We start from the raw sequence: 20,984 nt of genomic DNA on the forward strand, positions 1-20,984 counted from the left end.
AACCGAGCTCACCCAACGTGCTGCGCTGCGTTCCGCCCCCCTGCCTCCACAGGCTGACCCAGCTGCTGCTCCTCTTCCTCTGCTCAGGAACTCTGAGTCAAACTCTACACGAGTTTGACTTCAAATTCTCCAAAATCTAGTGCCTTATCTTAAACTGTGTTGGTAAGAAGTCCTGGTTTCAGAATTCTTGCATGCCCCACCTCCCACTAAGCTTATGGCAAAGGCTGTCTTTTCCGTCCCTGCTGCAAAATGCTTTTAAACAGCCTCAGAGAAAAACAACCCTCTCAGGGCAGCATCTCAGCACTTCTGGAAAAGTCGACTGTTTTAGACAACAGCACAGCATAGATACATTTTATATCCAGACAAGTGACTTACAGGAGAAGACACCCACCTCCTCCACAGCAGGAGTCCTGATGGACTGCGTTTGAAAGAGGATTTTGCTCCATTTCCCAGGACTGCCTGCCCTCTTGCAGAAACTGGGCTCTGCAGAAAGCAGCCAGCACACCCCTGACCTTCTTCATTTAAACTCTCCCACAGTTAATAAGAGACTTGAACACACCCAGATGTGCTGTCTGGGAAGCCTGGGCTCACTGCATCTCCCCACCTCACCCAGCTGGTCCCACCTAAGCCCCACTCAAATTCTGCTCTCGGGTGGCAGCAGATACAGCACTTCAACACCCTCTGCCACCTGGAGCAACGTGTCCTGCTTGGATGAGAACTCCACCTACCTGGGTGGCGATGCTGGCGGAGTATAAAATGCAAGTGCTGAGGAAAAAGGCTGTTTTTTCAGTGCTTGGACAAGATTAGGTTTATATTTTGGGTCAACGCACCACAAGGACCCTTTTCCATTCACCTGCAATGAAGAAACATAGCGAATTAGAAAATCCAGGACCAGGCTGCTACAGTCCTTTCTGACTGAATATCCCCAAGCTGCAGCACAGTGCAATGACTGCATGTAGGCACACACCGCTGCACAGCTGACACACAACATCCACAGGCAGTTCCATCCTGGATGGTCCCAAAATTGAGAAAATGGCCCCAAGACCCTCATTATACACTATGGAAGCACCCATCTTGCAGGTCATGATAGCATCTCCAAAACCCCTTCTCTAAAGCCCCATACCCATTTGTCCCCTAAATGCTGTAAACTTTATTTTAACACTCAATAAACACAGCTGTGAGTTTAGGGACCTGTCCAGACATCAGTAAACTGATCAGCAATCTTTTCATTAGCAGGTTTCTAGGTAAGAAACCAAAGCACCTTCCCCTTGGTTTACATATAGACACATACTCATTAAACTTTACACCACCCTGGAAAAGGATCTTGCTCAATGTCTAGCTACAAAATGGATTATTCCCACTTTCTCAGAATCTGTAAACCTAATGAATGTAATCACCCCTGTGCTAGTCATTCTTGATATTACATTTAGTATATTGACACTTAAGGAAGACAAAGCATCTCTTGCTTGTCTCAAAGCCTTCTTCACAAATTTACTAAATAAAGAACCCTTTTTTTTTTTTTTTTGAGCCTGCTACTTCTTGCAACTTAATTAAATAGTTCTATTCTGTAACAGACATTCTATGATCACTGACCTGGCAGATAGGCTAAAAGCTCTGCACGTATCAGCACCAGATTTTTTGGGGAAAACAGATGCTACAGAAATGGAAATGTACATGGCTGAAGGATGGTGCAACTGTACACCTTAACAGTAAGATCCTTCTAAAGGATTTTTGGGGACTGAAAATCAGAACAGAAACCCAAACTTCATGGAGAAGCTCCCGTGAGCCCACAGTGGCCAGCTGGCCTCCTCCTGCCAGAACCGTGGAGGGCAATAATTCTAAATTATGGATGGATGCTCCATGATTTACCCCAGACTAAAAAGGATGTACAAAGCATGTAAGTCTATGGTTCTATTTAAGTCACAGGGGTTTTCTGAGAAGAGGAAATACCTTGCTATCAAGAGAGAAAAATCAAGCCAGGGAGAGCTCCAGATGAAAGAGATGCAGCTGCAATTGCAGCTAAAGCCTTTAACGCAGATCTCTGAGCTGCTTCATCTCTCCAAGTTATTTTTTAAACCTGAATCTTCCTTATAACTTACCTTTGCATGCTAAAACTGAGCACAGCCTATAAGATACTTATCAATAAGCTAACTTTTAATTAATAAACAGCTATGGTGGCTGGCAGGAAGATTTAACCACCTAGATACTAACAGGAGGCATCCTCCCAGCTGGCTCTATCCATAATCTCTGACAGACTTACACCCTGATCCTTTACTTCTCCCAGACCCCTTTTCCCCAGTACCCAACCATGCCCAACTGGCTTTTTTTCCCCCCAAACCTTTTCACAGTTTGGAGGCTGTTGCCCCCAGGGAGCAGCAGGAAGTCCCCTGAGCAGCAAACCACTTCTCTACACTGTTTATCTGCTACCTTATCTGCTACTTTAGGTGAGCACTTTTGCTTCATGTCTCATTCAGTTCAGCTTCTGGGGGTTATTTTCCCTCTCTGATCTTCCTAGTGAGATACTCCTCCAGTTTGCTGCCCTGACAACATAACACAAGGATTTTGGGTGGGTATTGCAGCAGCAAGCTGAGCCCGGGCACACCCTGAAGCCATGCAGATACTGACAGATCCAATGCAACAGGCAGTAAACAGGGTGACTTCTTTGGGTCATGTGTAATGTGAAACCACACTTCCACCCACCTTTGGAGATGCTAAAAGTAGACACTGAGCTGCAGAGATGATGGAGCTGCTCCTGTGCTTTGCTTGCACCCTCTGCTCAGCAAAGACAGGGGCAGAAGTCCAGCCCAGGTCTGAAATAAAGTGTCACGTGTCAGGGGACAGCCTGCCACAGCTGGAGCTGGAAATGCCACAGAACCAAAATCCAGCTTTAAAACAAGCCAGAACAGACTGTGCCATTTCTCCTAGCAAGGACTAATTCAGGACACTCTAAAATGCTAAACTGCCTTTGGAGGTTAGTATTTCACTTCAAAGGTGAGGCAAGTGCTGGAATGAAATGTAGGTGCAACTTGTACTAAAGATCTAGAGAAGAAACCCTCTAGAGTCAGTGAAAAGAGGCCACCAGGCTCTTCTTACTGTGCAACTCAAAACAGGGGCAATCATAGAGTTCTGAGATTAGTTTTTGGTCTATCACCTTTTCTGCATCTTTCTAATGTTTCTAATTTGACTTGCAGGATTTCATCTAGGCAAAAATAAAGGAAGGAAAAGAATTCCTGCACTTTGAAGCATAGGAGCTATTTTGTAAAGACAGTAAGTTTCCAGCCCCCAGCATTTCAGGGCTGGATTACAGAAATGTGGGCTGGAAATGAAATGCCTTCCATGATCCTTTACCACCTCCCCATCACAGTTCCCCCCAGTCTGAGGAGCAACCAAAGCAGAGCAGCTCAGCTGGTGCTGGTGGCTCCCCGCAGGGACATGTCCCCGTGCTGCAGAGAGCTGTCCATCAGCTTCACACCTGGGAGCAGTCCTGGCTCCATCAGGGATGGACAGTCTTCATCCACCTGAGCAAGGTGAACCACTGGAAAATACTGTCTGTGTGCAAGGAGGTGTAAAATACATCCATCAAAAGGTTTACCACAGAAGAGGCATCTCTCGATCTCCCCAGGCTTATGGATGGCACCTGCCCTGCTCTTTGCCCAAATACTTGAAAAGCTACAGGTTTTTTATCACCATCTCTTGACAAAAAAAAAAAAAAAAAAAAAAACCAAAAAAAAAAACAACTCTACCACAAACACCTAAACCAGACATTTACCAAGAAAGGGACGGCTGTTGAAGATATTCAAGCCCTGTAAGCCCCAGCCTCTAGAGAAAACAGTGGCATGGCCACATCCATGCAAGCAGGAGCCTGCCAAATTGATGTTTGATGTGGATGCTGATCCTGCCTCCTCACACCTTTTCTCCTCAGCATCAATTAATTAATAACTCCCAATGCCATAATCATAAAAACAAGTCTAAGCAAAGAGCAGGGAGACTCTCCATGGCTTTCAGCCCCAAACCCCTTTTCACTTGAGGTTCTCCTGTGCTGTAAATCAGATGCTGCTCCCTCAAAAAAAGCAACGTCACAGCGTAGGCGTCTCTCTCCCCAAGCCCAAGGCAGCATGACAGTGCTTAAGATGCAAAGAGCTTTATCTGTATCTTCTGAGGATCACTGACTCACAATCACACCTCCACATCTTCAGGGGCACCAGGGCCACAGCAGGAACACTGGAAAGCAAGCAGGTGTCCCTGGGATGATGCTCCAGCATCACTCCCTTGATGTTCATCACCACCATTACCAGAGACCCACTGGGAATCTCACCTGCCTGGCTGACTGCACACATGTTCTCAACTGCAGCTCTAAAAGAAAAGGTATTTCAGTTCAGGGGTCTGTCACCTGGGGTAAACCTTGACACACCACTCAGATACAGCAGCAGTGTGCTATGTGCACACAGAGCAGGCAATGGTATTTTAGCAGGGTGATGATGTCCATACATCCTGATCCCATAGCATGAGAAGTTCCTCCTCTTGATTGCAATGCTGGCTCATGAGGCATCTCAAGGCACTTACCTTCCCTTCAGCACCACTCACTAAAAGAAAACCACGGCATGTAATTTTTTCCAGTGGTCCAGAGCTACAGCTGCAACATGATGGGGCACAGTCTGGTGGAAAGAGCTCTGCAAATAAGGGAGTTGGTGCTGAGGGGTCACCTCTTTGTGCCTTAGATGTTCTGCTCAGATCTGCTCCAGCAGAGCCTTGTGGACAATGCCCAGAGCCACCAGGGCACACTAAGCATGCTCCTGCAGCAACTCTCCCAGGTCAGCACCAGCCAAAATGACTCCCGTGCAAGAGTCCTGAAACTGCCCTGCAGTGCCAGCTCAGGGGGGTAAGTGGGGAAAAATCAGTTTTCCTTCAACATGCACTTCCAATCCAAAACAAAGTATCAGTGTTATGGCAAAGATGAGGATGGACACTTCCTTCTTTCGCTGCCTGACCTCGAAGAGATGATTTCACAGCTGACAGCCAGCAGCAATAGCCAGGGAGGTGTCAGAGAGTAGAGCCTGCCCTGGGATGCAGGGGCACAGACCATCCATCCCCTACTGTCAGACATCTTAGACTCTTCCAACACAAGAGTTCAGATTAATTTGAAAGGCTGTAAAACTCTTCATACCCTGATGTTAGCAAATAAACCAGGCTCCTCTGATACAAGATGCCATGGACCTTTCTGCTTCCACAGGCACTTGGCATAGAAGAAAGCTGATTGCGTGCTCCCTTTGAAGTAGGAAATACCATCAACAAAGAAAAAAAAGGAAAAAAATACAAAATTATCTTGCCCTTTCAGGGAAGCACCCAGAGGCATGGCTAGCACATGGTTACATGCAACAGGATCAGCAAAATGAGCTTGTGAGCAGCTGCTGCTTGCTCCAAGAAGTGACACCTGAGGAGCTCATCCAAAGGGGTCTGCATATTTCCATCACCTGCCAGATCAACTCCCATGGGGTCCAGGCATGCTGCTGTGTGCCACAGGCTTATTTTGCAGGAAGAATTTGGAGCAGTACCCTCATCTGGTCCTTTTCTAAGGGGGCAGAGGGTTAAAACTGAACTGCTGTTTGCTGGAAATGAGGAAGCTTCAGCAAAGTTCCAGGAGGGGCTTTTTTGGGGTAGTGTTTTTTGGTAAGCACAGTTTCTGTTCTTTAGAATTACAGAGCTGTGCAGTTTCTGGAGCTCTGGGAAACCACTGACAGGGCACATCAGCATCACCTTGCTGGTAGCAGTGGGAGATATTCTGCATTTTGCTCTTCCTGCTAGAAATGTCACATCGAGCAGCAAGCCATCCTCTGAGCCCAGCAATACTCATGGAGATAAGGGGATTTTACCCATGGCAAGCAGGGGACCAGGCAGTGTCAAGCTCCTGCCACACAAATGCCAAGACAACAAGTTTGACTGGTATCTCCTAACCCAGGAGGCTGGAAAACATCAGAGCATTTAAGAGCAGATCCACAGACAGAAGGAACTCATACCAGTTTAAATTTCCCTTTCCTGCCCTAATTTTTCTGAAACTCATGCCACCCTCCTTGGACAGGCCTTTAACAACACTTCTGGCACCTAAAGCAGTGTGTGGTCCCTGCTCAGATCCAGTCCTCCACATAGGGACAGCTTGAGCATCTCAGTTACCCCATTACAGCACCTAGAGCCATGTTAAGAGCCCATCCTAACACTCAGCAGGATTCAGCAATGGGGTAGCTAATGGACTTGCCACACTGCAATAAAAAGTCACTTTTTTTTTCAGGGCAAAGCTGCTGCTTGTGAAAACAACACCCTAACAATTTAATGCAAAAGCAGGAATTTTGAGAAGCAGTGGTGTTCAGCCCTGTCAGCACAAGGCAGTCCTCCCCAATGCCCACTCAGCTACAGGACCCCTCTCTACAGTGAGAAGCTGTCAAGCACTCCAAGCATTGCAGGCATTTCTGATAACAAGCCTGCTACCACCGAGTCTGACCTCCAAGCACAGGACTTGTTTGTTGACTTTCAGTATGTGGTTTGTTAGTTTATTTAAGTCACAGCCAGCTCTTTGAGGAACAAGATGGGGAATGAGAGAGGGAGGAAGAAAGTCACTAGTAAAATCATATCAATCAGAAGAAAGAACTTGTACAGAAAAGAGTATCCTTGACTTTAAGAAGTGAGTCTGCACCACGCAGAGACGCACATCTTATCTTATGACAGATGTTAAAGCATTACAGTCCATTAAATGCAGGAATTAATATGGTTACTGGAAAACTAGAGCTGTGCTAAGTGTAACAGAAGATCACAAGTGGAAGAGTCAATTTAATATTTGAGAAAGCTGTTGGACTGAGGAACGCTCAACCATGTACATCCAGCATGCCCACAAGCAAGGGCATCTTGCAGGGGTGTCAGAGATCTGCACCCAGAGGGGCAACATTCCTGCCAGCCAAGCAGGGAAGCTGGTTGGCATCCCATAATCTCCTCCGCTTGCCAGTGCAAACTGGAGCCATGGCCATGCTTGAAAAGCAGGGGAGGCGGAAGATACCCCAGAATTTCAGCACTGGAAAATAGAGAAAGCACTAATTTAAGAGGCTTCATCATGAAGAAATCCTAGGACAGTTATCTGCAATTTCAGGCTGGTTATTGCAGGCTAACAAAACTGTAAGTAAATGGAAACAAGAGTCCTTTGCAATGCCATGTGTGCCAGATTTTAAAAGGATGCACTACAGCTGGGTGTACCTAGGTGAACAATAAATAACAAAACCCAGTGACTTTTGTCATCCTGTGATTTCACAGAAGCAGCATTTCGAAACCACCTCCATCTGCAAATAAAGTGTTAAGAGGACACGGTGGGGTGAAAACAACCCAAACAAAACATGCTTAAGAACAACAGAACTGTCTCCATTTCTCCCTGAATTTCCAACTTGCTCCACCTCCCTCCTGCCAGGTCTCACCTTGCCATGGCTTTTCTCCACCTTTCGGAAACACTTGTTCAAGGAGAGGTTGTGTCTGACCGAGTTCTTCCAGCCGGTGGGGGCTGTGGCGAAGTAGGGGAAGCGCTCCAGGATCCAGCTGTAGATTTCTTTGACTGGCAAGCTCTTGTTGGGGGACTGCTCAATCGCCATGTAAATGAGAAGGCTGAAAGAGTAAGGGGGTTTGGAAGTGGAGGATTTTTTCTCAGGGTTCTGGTAGCAGGATGGTGAGAAGGATGGCACGCTGTCACCCTCGATGTCGTACAAGGGGCTAACAATTGGAAGGCCCTCACTGCCGAGGCTGAAGTTTGTTAGCAGGTTAGTACTTTCGTGCAGCCAGTTCAAATTTGTGAGCTCATCATCTGCTGAATCTCTGTCCACCACGGTGGCCTTTGGCTTGCCGGCGTCGCCCGTGTCGGGCAGGCTGCCCATCCCATGGCACTGCCGTAGTCCCGCGGCTTTTTCTGCTCCCGGCGTTTCAGCTTTCTTATCCGGAGTCATTCCAGTGACTGGACCCATTTAGCTTGACTGGTCTGCAACAAAGGAGATGGTCAGAAATCATTGCAAACTACCACAGCCACGTTCAGCAGGAGCCCACCAAACCCAAGCACGGGGCTGCACCATCCCTGTGCTGAGCATGAACACTGAAGCCAGGGTCCAACAGGAGCCTCCCAGTAAACTCATGAGCATAAACTCCCCTTGGTTTATAAGCAGAGCTTATGGGTAGCACTTCAAAACTGCTGTATCCATCTAGAAACACCAATTCAGACACAGAAATAATAGCTATTTTCATGTGAACACCTGAAACCTGGAAAAAACCTTAACAGGTAGGATCTAATCCATTCAGATCTCACATTAACTCTTAAGTTACTCATTATATTGTAAACTGACCCTGTTTAGAAGTGTTTGCCTTTGCTGTCCAAAGAGTGAAAAAGGAATTGCAAAACTTAAATCAGCATAAAGTCTATTTGTGCACTCAGTGCAAATGAAATCTTTATAACCCCCTACAAGTCACAGTCATTCCCAAGTGCTGCTGCCTGTTTCTACCAGAAGATCTGGCCAGCCCATCTGTTCATCAAGTGTGTCCCACAGAGCTGCCTGGGTCCACAAGATCTTTTTCCCTTCCTGCAAGAGCTTGTTGCCCTAACCTGGGCTTCCCTGCAGAGCAGAGGGTGCTGGGACCAATTCTCAACAGGAAAGGACCAGCCACTGGGGTGGCAGCTCAGACCAGCAGGAGCAATGGCTCACCACTTAGACAAAAAAATCCCAAAACAACAAAACACTAAAACGCTAATCATAACATTATTATCTATAAAACACTGCCATTGCAAGGTCTAACAGGCTACCCATGCTTCAGAGGCAGTACACCAACAGACACCACCCTGCTTGTAGAATTTCAAAAGGGGTCTTCTAGCAAACTGTGTTATGGGAACAGCTGTTTTCTTCCTGCTGATGTGAGCACTGTACAGTTGTAGGGGGTGTACTTGTACACACACATGCACCCTACAGACATAAGACACTGCAACCATGGATGCAGCTCACAGCTGTAAATAGCACAGAGCAAAGCTGAGGTTCGTATTAACTGTAAAAAGATCCAACAAAACAACCAAAGAAAAACCCAAACCCCATTCCAATTCCCTGTCCCTGTAAGCACTATCACTCTCGTTTCATGCTCCAGCTCCCAGTGCTAGAGCTCAAGATGAGGACAGTTTCCATATCACATCTCACCAGACAGCTCTACACAGTTACTGCATGTTTTCTTACACCAGTTTGCAGTAAACACTTGTCTCCTTGCTCCTGCATCTCCTCCTACCCAGGGTCCACTGCCTGGCTGTGCCACCCCCAGAGCCAGCCAGCTCTAGAGCCTGGCAGCCTCACGTGTCCCTGGAAAAACACTGCCCACCCTCCTCATTTTGGAGAAGGGGAGCGATAGGTGCAATGGAGGAATGACGTGGTGACACACAAAGGCAACAGGATAATCCATGTTATGCTCCCCAGCCCTGCCAGCCCCTGCCTGGTGCCAGGCAGTCATGAGGTGCAGAATTTGTGCCTCCCCCAGGAAACACACCGTGTTTCCCACCAGCAATTTTTGTTCCTCTCTTCATCTGCTCACACGCTCTTGCACCAGCTATTGCAAAGCTGTGTTGACAATAGCACCTGAATTTATGCTCACCAGTGGCAGTGCTGGAAAACATCCATAAATTTTTTACCTTCTGTTTCTTATTTCTATTAAGTGCAGAGATGGGTATGATTAGCTACCAGCTCAGTCAGTATTAAAAAAAAGAAAAAAAAATTAAAGCAAAGTGAGCTGCTCAAATAGCTGGTCAAAAATAGCTTTGCTCTCCCTATGATTTACTTCTCCCCCAAGGCACCAGAGCAGATTCATACTGGCAGTCAGCGATGGCTGGCTTTAAACACAGCCATATATACATATGCTCATGTCACTTCTTCAATCCTTTCTTAAATTAAGAAAAAAAAATAACCAAACAAAGAGCCAGTGATAAAATTCACACAGTGAGACAAACCCCAACTCTGCTGCAACATGAGCTGCTCTGTTCCCTTTCTAATGATTAACTTTGCCCCCTTGTTGAGCAGCTCTTTAGGCAGCTACACAGGAGCTTACACCTCACAGCCGTGTTTTGGTAATTTTAGCTCCTGGTTCATGTTGCACGAAATCTCCCTTTACAAATCATTCGTCAGCAAGGCAGATCAAGAACATGCACATGCTGACACACACATGCAAGTCTGAGGTCACTGTATTCTTTTCTTAGGGGAAAGGGTGCAATAAAGTCTGTTTTCAACACAAAAATGGCCTGGGCACACTCAATCTTCTCAAAAATATAAGGGAAAAAATAGAACAACTTATTAAGCTGGAACTTGTAGTGAGATAGACTTTGTGGTGTCAATGCACTATTTGTTTTCATGCTACTATATTATAGAAGAGAACCATTAGCATATCTAATGCCCTACATGAAAATACAAATTGTTTGCAGGTAACGTACTAACAGTAAATAATATACGTTCATGTCATGTTTCTCTTAGTAGATGCGTTATGAAATCCACACCTCATTACCTTCTTATCCTAGTTCACCACCTCACACACCTTCTACATGAACATATCAGAAATTAATTTATTTTTTCTAGAAAGGTATCAAGGCCATATTAGACTATTATCAACTAATAAATAAGAAAAAATAAAATCACAGGAGCAACACCACTGGAGCATATCTGAAGGCACACAAGTGGTCAGCTTGTATGCTCTCCAGAACCCCTCTTCATTCACACAGACCCTTAATGACATCCAAAATCCACAATTTTTTTTCTCCATGTGTGTTCTGATTGCCTATAAGCAGACACAACTGTGAGAACACAGCTTCCAAGATGCCATTTTCAAGATTACCACTTCCAATATTTGGGGTTTAATGTTCTATGTAAAGGTCATGGAATCAAAACCATCTCTGCTGTAAGCTGGTGGGGTTTTGTGCTCAGGGATGACCCAGCACAAAAACCACAGGAAGAGCAAGGAGAGCAAAGTGTGAGAAGGAAAGAGCACAGCAGCAGCTCTCCATTGCAGATGTTTTGATAATTCCCATGGGGACAGCCCCAACCCTGTAAGCAGAGCCAAGAAGGCAACCTTAAGCTAGGCAAATGCAAAATTAATATGATTTAAGCACACCTCTGAAAAACATGGAAGAGTTTGTGCTCTGCCCATGTGCCACTGAGTACAGAGTGACACAACCCGCTGCTGTTCACTGGTACTAACACTTCCAGCTGGAAGCAGAGCCTCATGCATCCAAGTCCTAAGGAACTCAAGGATCTATCTCCTGTTGGTACCTTCAAAAGAAAGGCCAAACAAAGCCTTTACCCCTCAAAGTATCACAACGGAGGTGCACATCATCTCTCATGGTAATTACAGACAGAGGACTATGATTCCAGGGTAAGAAGATTAAAAGGCTGCCAAGTGAACTGAGGCTGCTCAAATAAAAGTTAGGATGCATCAGAAAAGAGGTGAGAGACACAACCTTCTTCCAGCAGTCAGATTTTTGACATCACATAAAAGCCAGGAGCAGACCTCCCTGCTAATCCATGCCAGTCCAGCAGCCACAGCCCAGTGAAGACCTGCTCTTCCAGAGCGCTCACGATCCAAGCAGCAGAGCCCAGGTCTGAAGGGGCTGATCACGGCTACAGGTGTACCAAGGCAGCAGTCCAGAGAAGCACAAACAGATCTGAGCACAGTCCACACCTCAAGACAAGGTAATACTTTTTGCAGCCTTCTCTCAAACTCACTGGAGAGCTGTTTGGAAAAGGTTATGAGCACTGAAAGGTCCTCATCCTAGCAGAGCACATCTGGGTTAAACCAGGTTTCCATGCTCCCACGAAGAACCCCAGCCATGACTGAATTTTGATGGAAGACCTTCAGCACTGCTACATTCTGCCACAGGAGCAAATGCTTTGGTGTGTGAGCACTCAATGAAGACAAAGTTGTTTTATTAAGAGGCCAACCATTTCACGAAACTGGAAGTCCACTTGAGCACATCCTCAGGAAAGCAGGGAAGCACGTTTACTTTGTAGCAGCCCTTCTTGGAAGAAGTCTCAGCTCCAGCAGAATCCAGGCCAAAAGGACAAAGCTGTGGCAGATGCCACCATCCCACCAAAGGTGACTTCCTCCAAACTCAGCAGCATTGCAGGTGTAAGTGTACAGGTATCACTTCAGTGGCCACCACGCTTGGACTCACTGAACCGGCAAGAAAGAATTCAGCCTTTTTGTCAGAAGGTGCCACAGCCTTGTCCACACCAAGTTAGCATGAGAACAGAGCTGCTCTTGCTGCTTGATCCTTCTTTACAGTGGCATCAGATGAAAGGTGCCCTTTTGGCACCTGCACAGCACCAGTGCCCCAGGTTAGGACAACCTTCTCCACAACTAAATGCATCTTTTTACTTCTGCAGGACCAGCCAAGCAACTAGGTCACCTCTGCTAATAGTGGGAAGACCTGGAGCCTGCCAACAGCGCAGTGATTTCCCTCCACGTTTAAAAATAAAAATAAAAACTTACCATGCACTGCCTAAGTCTCAGGAGTTGAACATAATTTTAATCCAGGAAAAAATATTTTCAGCCGTATCACACTTAATAACAGCAGCTCTTCACCCACTCTTTGCACACCAAGCTCAGGGTGTGCACCCTTAGTTACAGAGCCAGGCAGTTGTGCTTTACACTTCTGTCCTGACACAAAAAGGCTCTGTGAGAGTATTTAAGACAATAGATACCTGCTTTTGCATGCAAACAACTACACCAACAGCAAACTCCTTATTGATTTCTTCATATTCCCTTGCCTCTACAAGAAGCGTAAGGGCTTGTCCTGACTCAAATACATCAATATGTGTTGTCAAAACAGCCCAAGTACTAGACAAATAAATGACTGGCACTGCTCACCTATCCAAGCTGAGGATAAACTTCCAAGTCACTGGGCACATAGCACAGGACCAGCTACAAGTCTTTGCATGCTGGAGGGAAGAGCAACAAAAAACCCAACAAAAATAAACAAAAAAAAACCACCCCTGGCACGACTAATGCAAACCCATCAATAAAAAGCACCCATCTGCCTGACCAGGAGCATTAAAAGGATGACACCAAACCATTTTGCCCCCTACTAATTCAACCTTTCCCCCCAACTCATCTCCCTTGGCTCAGGCTGCCCATGCCCTGCACACCTCCCACCCCTGCTGGAGGTCAGCTGAGATCCTCCCCCAGCCCTGAGAAAGGCCCAGATTTGATTATAACACTATATGATGTCACGTATCCAAGACAACTAAAGGCATTACAGTCTTCTGAGGATAAAACCACCTCTCAGGCACAGATTTCAGCAAGCTGGGACCCAGTGTCTTTGGAAGAGATGAACTGCTGGGTGACAAAGGACACGCAGAGATGCTCCCAGGGGCAGCACCTACAGCAGGCAGGGTCCTTCCTGCTCCTCCTGGCTTGCAAACCAGAGAAAAAAGAAAAATAATGGGTTTCAAGAACATTAAAAAGGCACTTATCACCTTCTCAAATCCAGCCTGAAACCAAAACCAAAGGATTGGACAAGCCATAAGCAGGGGCTTCATTTGAACCTTGGCATTGGCGAGCTCAAAGGGGAAGAGAGGTTTTCCAGGGATTCGCAGAAATACTTCCAAGCCTCTCATGTCAATGTTCTCCCACACCCTGTGATATAATTAAAGGCAGGGTGGGAGAAAAAAGTAAAAAAAAACAATTCAAAGGTCCAATATTAAGAAAAGTTAAGAAATCCTGCAATAGGGAAGAGATTAAACAAACCCTTATCATAGCCCAGGAAAGGGCAGGGAGCAAGAGGAAGAGTTCATCTAACTTTTTTACACAGAAGTTTGCATTTTTTTTTTTATTAAATACACACATAAGTGGTTTGTGTTTGAAACAAATATCTGAAGGAAAAATGATATGTGAATTCAGACATGCCCTGACCCCAGTCCAGACCCTGTACACGACCCAGAGCCTCTGGGACATTTATTCCACTGCTGCCTTCAGAGACTTTGCAAATGTGAATCTTTTCCAAAGGCTGCAGTCACTGTTGGACCTGGTTCCCCGTGCCTCAGATTTAAAACATGCACATAATAACAGTCTAACAGAGAAATTGGGAGATGCAAATAATATTAAAAAAAAAAAAGAAACCCAAACAAGCAGTGAAATTTAACTATTAAGAAAAACCTTTGATGAGACACAAAAAGGGGAGGGGAGGGAAATAAGTGCTTTCAAGTAAAATGCTTTACAGCCAATAGCTTTTCAAGAGATGCTTATGGGTCATTTTCCTCAAATTCAATACTGAGCTTGCTAAGTGGACCAAAATGCAAAAAAAAAAATGTAAACCACTTATGTGTTGGATATGTTCACAAGTGAGCCATTTGAGCAAATGACTTGTAAAATAATTCTGATGCTAATTCACTTTCCAGGGTAACCTTTCAGTGTGTTTCCCTACCATCCTCTTGAAACACAAGTGAACGTAGCTACATTTCAGCTGGTGTCAGTACCAATTTACCAATGCTAGAAAATATCAAGCTATCTTTTCCATACAGCTTTTCTGCCTTTAAAGTACCAAAACTCCTGATTTCCAGTGGAAAACAACAACTTGAAGCTTCACCCCTAGTGACCGTTCTGCAAGATTTAACTGGAAAGCACCACTGGAGCTGTATCACAAAACCACATCACCAACCCAACTCGGTGACTGCAAAGCTGTCCCCACTTGCTGCTTCCCAGCTCCTGCTCCTAAATTGCAAGATTTCCTCCAGAGCCCAGGGAAGGCAAAGCAATGCTCTTCACTGTGCTGACCTCCCTGGCCAACTTGCTTTTAATTTTATTCCACCAGTGTGGAATTTGGCTTTCTGTTTAAACAAAAAAGAAAGCAAACAAAAAACCCTCCTACTTTTGACTACTCGACATCCCTAAACCAAACCAAACTGGCTGATAACTGGTCTGGGGATGATCCTCACACACCAGAGGAAGAGGGATGAGTGGGAAGCTTAGCAGGAAGCTTCCCAGCTCCCACTCCTTCAGCTCTACTTCATGAAACTTTTCCAGGCATCTTCCCAGCTCCCACTCCTTCAGCTCTACTTCATGAAACTTCTCCAGATGCTGAGCTCTCTTCATATCCAGTACTCAGCTTTTAGGCAGCCACGTACTTGCCCCAAATCTAAGCACAACAAAACCCAGTGACACTGCTGAAAGAAAGAAAGCACAGGACCACACTTAAACTGGGAAACTAAAAGTAGTGACAAACTGCAAGGTAGGAATGCACTGAAAATAACCTGAGAGAAGACACAAAGACTGAGTGTGCAGAAGAGTAGGGGTGGGTGATGATGCCTGCAGCAGACAATTTCATGGAGTCCCTAACATTCTCCAATCCTTGAAGAAAAAGTAGGGAGCACTAAGTCTAGTCTGAACATAACAGGAAAACATTTTGAATGCACTCAGAAAAAAACCAGTCAAAATCCACATCACTGACTTGCAGTACAAGTATTCCCATTTGCGCAAATTACAGGCTTCTCTTAAAATGGTCCCGGTGCAACCACTCAATAAAATGGGTATTCCTGCCCCAAACACAGCTGCCATGTTTCCCAGCTGCTGACCATACAGGCCAGCACTGAGCACTCAACAGCCTCCTCGCAGCCTGGAGTGACCCAACCCTCGTGCTCCCATAGCCATAATGTTTTACAGGGAGCAGGCAGAGTACCAGGGCTCATAAAGATGCTGGCTGGCATCAGGCTTCTTCCATTCCATGTAATTTATTACCCAAGCACTGTGAGCTGTCTCTTCTTGCTGACCTAAATTGTATTTTGCAAGCACCACGGAACATCACTGTGCGCCTTTACCCAGCATGATGAGGATGAGATGGGGAGCTCATGGAACTGGTGCCTTTACCCAGCATGGTGAGGATGAGATGGAGAGCTCATGGAACTGGTGCTTTTACCCAGCATGGAGAGGATGAGATGCAGAGCTCATGGAACTGGTGCCTTTACCCAGCATGGTGAGGATGAGATGGAGAGCTCACCATCACCCCACAGGATCACCAAATCATCAGGTGCAACGTGACAGGGAACAAACACACACCTATCACACATAAAGATCGAGCCAGGAAAAAAGTGAAGCAGCATCCCAGGGGTCTCTTGTGTCCTCTCTGGCAGCCACTGGATCTGGAGACACCCCAGATGCAGCCACAGGGAGGCTCCCCATGTGAACAGGGTTTGCAAGCGAGCACTTGTCGAGAGCAGAGCGGGCTCCGCCGTGAGTCACCCCGAGCTGCAGGAAGTTGCCCAACACCATTTCAGTGGTGGAGCGGCAACACACGCACACCGGGATGAGGCACCCGCTGCCTCCATCCACTTCCCTCAGGAAAAGTTACCACCAGTGCAGTGACATCCTGCAGATAAGCTAACACAAAATGCACTCGTTTACCAGGAAGGGAGGAATGGTAAATGCTCAAGGAGCCAAAGGGAATAACCCAGAAGTTGCTAAAAGGTCGTGAGCATTCATCAAGACTGCTGACAGCCATTTACTTATGGGACTAGAGGCTGCTTTCCATCCATTTCCATCCATCCAGGCAAGGAAAGCTGTGTTTCACACAGCTTGTTTTGCACCACAGCAGTGCAGCAAGACTGTCCCAAAGCAGGGAACAGCATCAAGAGATGCATGGCATCGGTGGCTGTGGGCACACTATCACTCCTCCCAACGCCCATCCTTTCTGCCACCTCACTGGCTATAATCCCTCTGTACAGCTCTTTCTGATAAGGTATCACAAACCTGCACATGGAAGAAGTCTTCTGAGAGCCTGGGGTACTTCCTCTTGTAAATACCAGCTCCTTTTAACCCCAACAATGAGTAGGCAAGGAGAGATGGCAGAGCAGGAAGGTGGAATTAAAACCACAGTGAAACCAACATGAAAACTTCTGCTGCAGTTATGGGAACCAACAACTCTGCACAAGACCACATGGCTTTCTCACCAGTTTGAACCATGCCCATGTACAGCATCTTCGCATGCCAAACTATCTCATTCACCAGGAGTTTGCTTTTGCTCAACATGTCAGGTTCTCAAGTCTATTGCACTGAGTGGAACAGAGGCTGTGGTTAATAAAGATGGCAAAAATCAGCCTCCATGTCCCTAAGCCTCTGTCTTGTTTCCAAGGCACTCCACTCACTTGCCAGGCAGTACTTCTCGTTCAGCAGGACCACTGCACACACTTCTATCTGCTCCATGACTTACTGGACTGGCATGTCCTGACACAGGGAGTTGCTGGCAATGCTGGTGCCTTCAATCCCAAGCTCTCTAGAGGACACTGAAAGGCTCCTCAAGCAGAAATTCTGTGGGGGCTGGAGCTGTTGAGGCAGCACACTCCTTAACTGGTGTCCCTTTTAGACAAAAAGTATCTTACTTCTGGGCTAAAAAATCCCTGAGGAGGTCCTTCAGCACAGCCCCAGCAGCAGTACCCAAAGCAGGTCACAACTTCATCCTCTGGTCTAGACACTCCCAACAAAGCCATCAACCACGTTTTATTCCAGCAAGGTCCCTGAGAGTGCTCAGGGCCACACGCCTGGATTGATACAGGGCCACTGCCTCCAGCTCCCTTCAGGACTGCAGGGCAGCCAACGCAGCATCTCCACCACAGTCTGCAAGTGTGGACACCGTGCACGGCAGCACTGCTCCGTTTATGGGCACATCTGATAACAAACAAAACACACTAAAAAGCACAGAAAAGCTCCTATACGTATTTCAGGCAACTCAAACACACAAAGTGAGAATCACCACCTCCTCTCTACTTCTACAAAAGTTAAATGGCACAGCTGGACACAAGTGAGCCCCCAGCAGAAGCTGATCTGCTGCAGCGGTGTGGCTTGAGCTCAGAGATAACACACCCTGGCACCCGGCTAAGTCCATCAGCCCGAGCCCTGTGCTGCACTAATTGCTGCTATACAGCTTTCAGTTCAGACTCGTGTCCAACTACCTTCTGTAGAGCTTGGGAAATGTGAGCAGGCACCTGCCAAGGATAAAAAAAAAGCAACCTTCAAACTACTTCAAGTTTCCTGACATAAGATAATGCCAGCTGAATTTTTCTTGCATAGATGTAGCATCACACCAGACTTTAAGGAGGGGAAAAAAGACCCCAATCCAAGAAAAACAACTGAAGTTAAATGATTCACATGTCAATATATTACAACCCACCTATTACTAAATTTGTCTAAATGTAAGCCCAGGAATAACAAGATTTGGAGAGTGTCTGTGTGCATATATACACACATATACACGGTAAATTATATATAAAGTTATCTTGATTTGGTAGATTAGGCACAAAGCTAATCAAATTGTTTCCTCAGCATTTAAGTCTACTATAATTCAGCATGTTTAACTCCACATTTAGAACACAGCATCCATCCACAGGCAGGCACCACGGCGGGAACATGAGTTTATCGGGTCTTCTTCAAGGTTTATTTTATTTCTTTGTTCCTTTTACTCTTTGTTTGGGCCTTGTCATAATCCAAACCCTTACCAACAAAAGCCAGCTTCCGCTCCCACAGAACCTGAGCACCAAGCACGCCGGTGTGTCCAAGCAGGAGTAAGGCAGGAAGGCAGTGGGATGCTGCTCTGCTGCCGCCACCAACTCATAGCCCAACTTCACCAAAAAATCCCGAAAAAGATGGAAAACTCCGAAGGGCCACGTGCAGATCCCAGCCTAACCTCGAGCACTCCGCCAGCAGTTTCCTGGATTTTACCCCAAAACGCGGGAACCCCGGAGAGCCTCTCCCACACTGCCCCCACCTCGGCAAGCCACAGAAGCTCTGCACATCCCTGGGGGCTTCCCGCCGCTCCGGGGACAACGGGGCGCTGCGAACGAGGCCGAAAGCGCCTTTATTTCACCAAATGAAGCGCCTGAGTCTGACGGGGGTGACCCGGAGGCGAGGGGCGCGTCGGGGCCGCGCTCCCAGGTGCCGGCGCCGGGCCGGCCGCGTTTTCCATCAGCGCGGCTGGAAGCGCGCAAGGAGCGCGGGCTTGCCCTGCCGGGGGAGCGGGTGAAGGGAGGGCGGCTCACCCGCGTACACCCCGCGGGCGGAAGCTCCGCGGAGCCGCGCCGGGAGGAGGAGCTGCGGGTGCACGGCCCCGCGGGGCGGGGGTGCGCGGGGACCCCCCCGCTCCCACGCACCGCCACCGAGAGCGGCCGGGGAGGAAGCGCCGCCTCCGCGCCTTGTCCCCACGCGGGGAATGAGGGGACACCGGTCACACCGCCCCCCCCTCCCCCGGCACCGGCGGGACCCGCCGCCACACTCCCCGCGCTTTCCCCCCTTCCCCCACGAAACCCTCGCGGAGCGTCGGAAACAAAAAAAACTCACCCCCCAAACCCAGGGAAAAGCCGAGAGCTAAACCCAAGAAAGGCGCGGGGGCAGCGCAGGCAGGCGTGGGGGCGCGGGGGCGGCGGGCGCGGGCGGCACTCACCGCGGTCATGAAGCCGCGCGGCCGGCGGCGGACACAATATGGCAGCGGGGGGATGTGTCAGGGAGCAGCTGCTCCCTGCGCAGCGGCGGCGGCACCGCCCTCCCGCTCCCCATGGCAACCGCGAGCAAGCACGGCCCCCCCGCCGCCGCCACCGCCTCCTTCCCGGCCGCCTTCCCTCGCTCCTGCCCTCCCCCGCCGCCGGCACCGCCTCTGGCAGCGCCGCCGCCGCCCCGGGGAGCGCCGCCGCCGCCCCGCGCCCGCCGGGGCCATGCGGGCTGGGAGCGGCTGCCGGGCCCCGCGTCCCGCCCCGAGCGTCCGCGCCGCCTCGGAAAAGTTCCCATTTCCCCCCAGAAATATCGTACTTTCTAAATTTTAAAAATTTTAAAATAGAAGTGCATAAGCCACTCTTTTAGTTCCCTTTCCTCACCTTCTTTACTTAAACATATAGATACTTTTTTTTTGTTTGTTTTTTTTTGTTTGTTTGTTTGTTTTGGGTTTTTTTTTTTTTTTTTTTGTTTGTTTGTTTGTTTTGGGTTTTTTTTTTTTTTTTTTTGTTTGTTTGTTTGTTTTGGGTTTTTTTTTTTTTTTTTTTGTTTGTTTGTTTGTTTTGGGTTTTTTTTTTTTTTTTTTTGTTTTGTTTTGGTTTGGTTTTTTTTTAATCCTCTTGACAAAAATGAAGCCCTGCCTTGTAGCTCATTGCCGTCCACTTGTGCTTTCAGCTTTCCAGGGTAAGAGCTCTGCTGTTTGCTCCCTGGGCTTGGACAGCCCTGCACGCACTTGCAGTTTTACAACACCATAAAGGGGAAGGACCCCGGGAAGCCGCATGTCTTGTTTCAGAGCTGATCGTCCACTGCAAAGAAAAAAAAAAAAAAAAAGTTTAATCACTTTCCCAAGGTTTCCGCACCTGCTGAAGGATATGGCTGAAGCTTGCCTCATGATGACTTGTGGTAATTTTATTTCCAAGGAAAGATGGGAATGTGCTTCAAGGAAATTCCTCCACTCCACCTTAGGAGGAACCACTGGTTGGGTTGTTTCATTTTTTAATTTGAAACGGTTTCAGACAACAACCTCTTGGGTTTTCTAAGAGTAAGGATATATCAGGCTCAGGGTCGTAGCAAGCAGAATATTCTCCCAAGGGCAGAGTGATGGGGGACTCCTTCCACTGCACCACAAAGCATGGCCATCTTCAGAAACAGAGCCCAGCCACAGAGTTCTGATCAGAATAAATTATTCTCAGCAACTTTCATTTAGCTCCTACCTAATTTCCACTGATTGATTGCATTATGATTCATTCAACCTTTTCTTTTTCCTTTCACAGCCTCAGAAGTTAGCCAGGGCCTTCCTACCCTCTCGGCAGACAACAGAAGCCCACTTGTATTAATTATGTATTGCTGAAAGCATCCTCCATTCCCAAATCATTAAAAATAGACCTAGCACTGCTGGTACCAGCAACGCATTGCCCGTAAGAGGCTCTTTTGCCTGAATTCCTGTCCTTCTGAAAGTGCACATCAGCGTGGCCTGTGTGCCT

The 20,984-nt window shown here is 47.4% G+C and overlaps 1 protein-coding gene across 7 annotated transcripts in view; it reads right to left on the reverse strand.

The window, feature by feature from the left end:
• The window catches only part of FOXN2 (forkhead box N2), a 30,309-nt gene extending 10,730 nt beyond the window's left edge, over positions 1–19,579 (reverse strand). For 2 of the 7 annotated variants that reach the window (XM_041424133.1, XM_041424127.1), the window contains exons 1-3: positions 18,516–18,654; positions 7,452–8,002; positions 729–853 (exon numbers count right to left, since the gene is read on the reverse strand). In XM_041424133.1, the coding sequence (XP_041280067.1) occupies positions 729–853; positions 7,452–7,988 (662 nt within the window). In that variant the 5' untranslated portion in view covers positions 7,989–8,002; positions 18,516–18,654. Of the gene's footprint in view, positions 1–728; positions 854–7,451; positions 8,003–9,197; positions 9,316–9,642; positions 9,662–18,515; positions 18,655–19,353 lie in introns of those variants that run through there. The other 5 variants (XM_041424126.1, XM_041424128.1, XM_041424132.1 and 2 more) reach the window with 5 other exon arrangements.
• Between the last annotated feature and the right edge of the window lie 1,405 nt (positions 19,580–20,984).

Source organism: Onychostruthus taczanowskii, unplaced genomic scaffold (genome assembly GCF_017590055.1).
Source record: "Onychostruthus taczanowskii isolate IOZ18803 unplaced genomic scaffold, ASM1759005v1 scaffold80, whole genome shotgun sequence".
Classification (NCBI taxonomy): Eukaryota; Metazoa; Chordata; class Aves; order Passeriformes; family Passeridae; genus Onychostruthus; species Onychostruthus taczanowskii.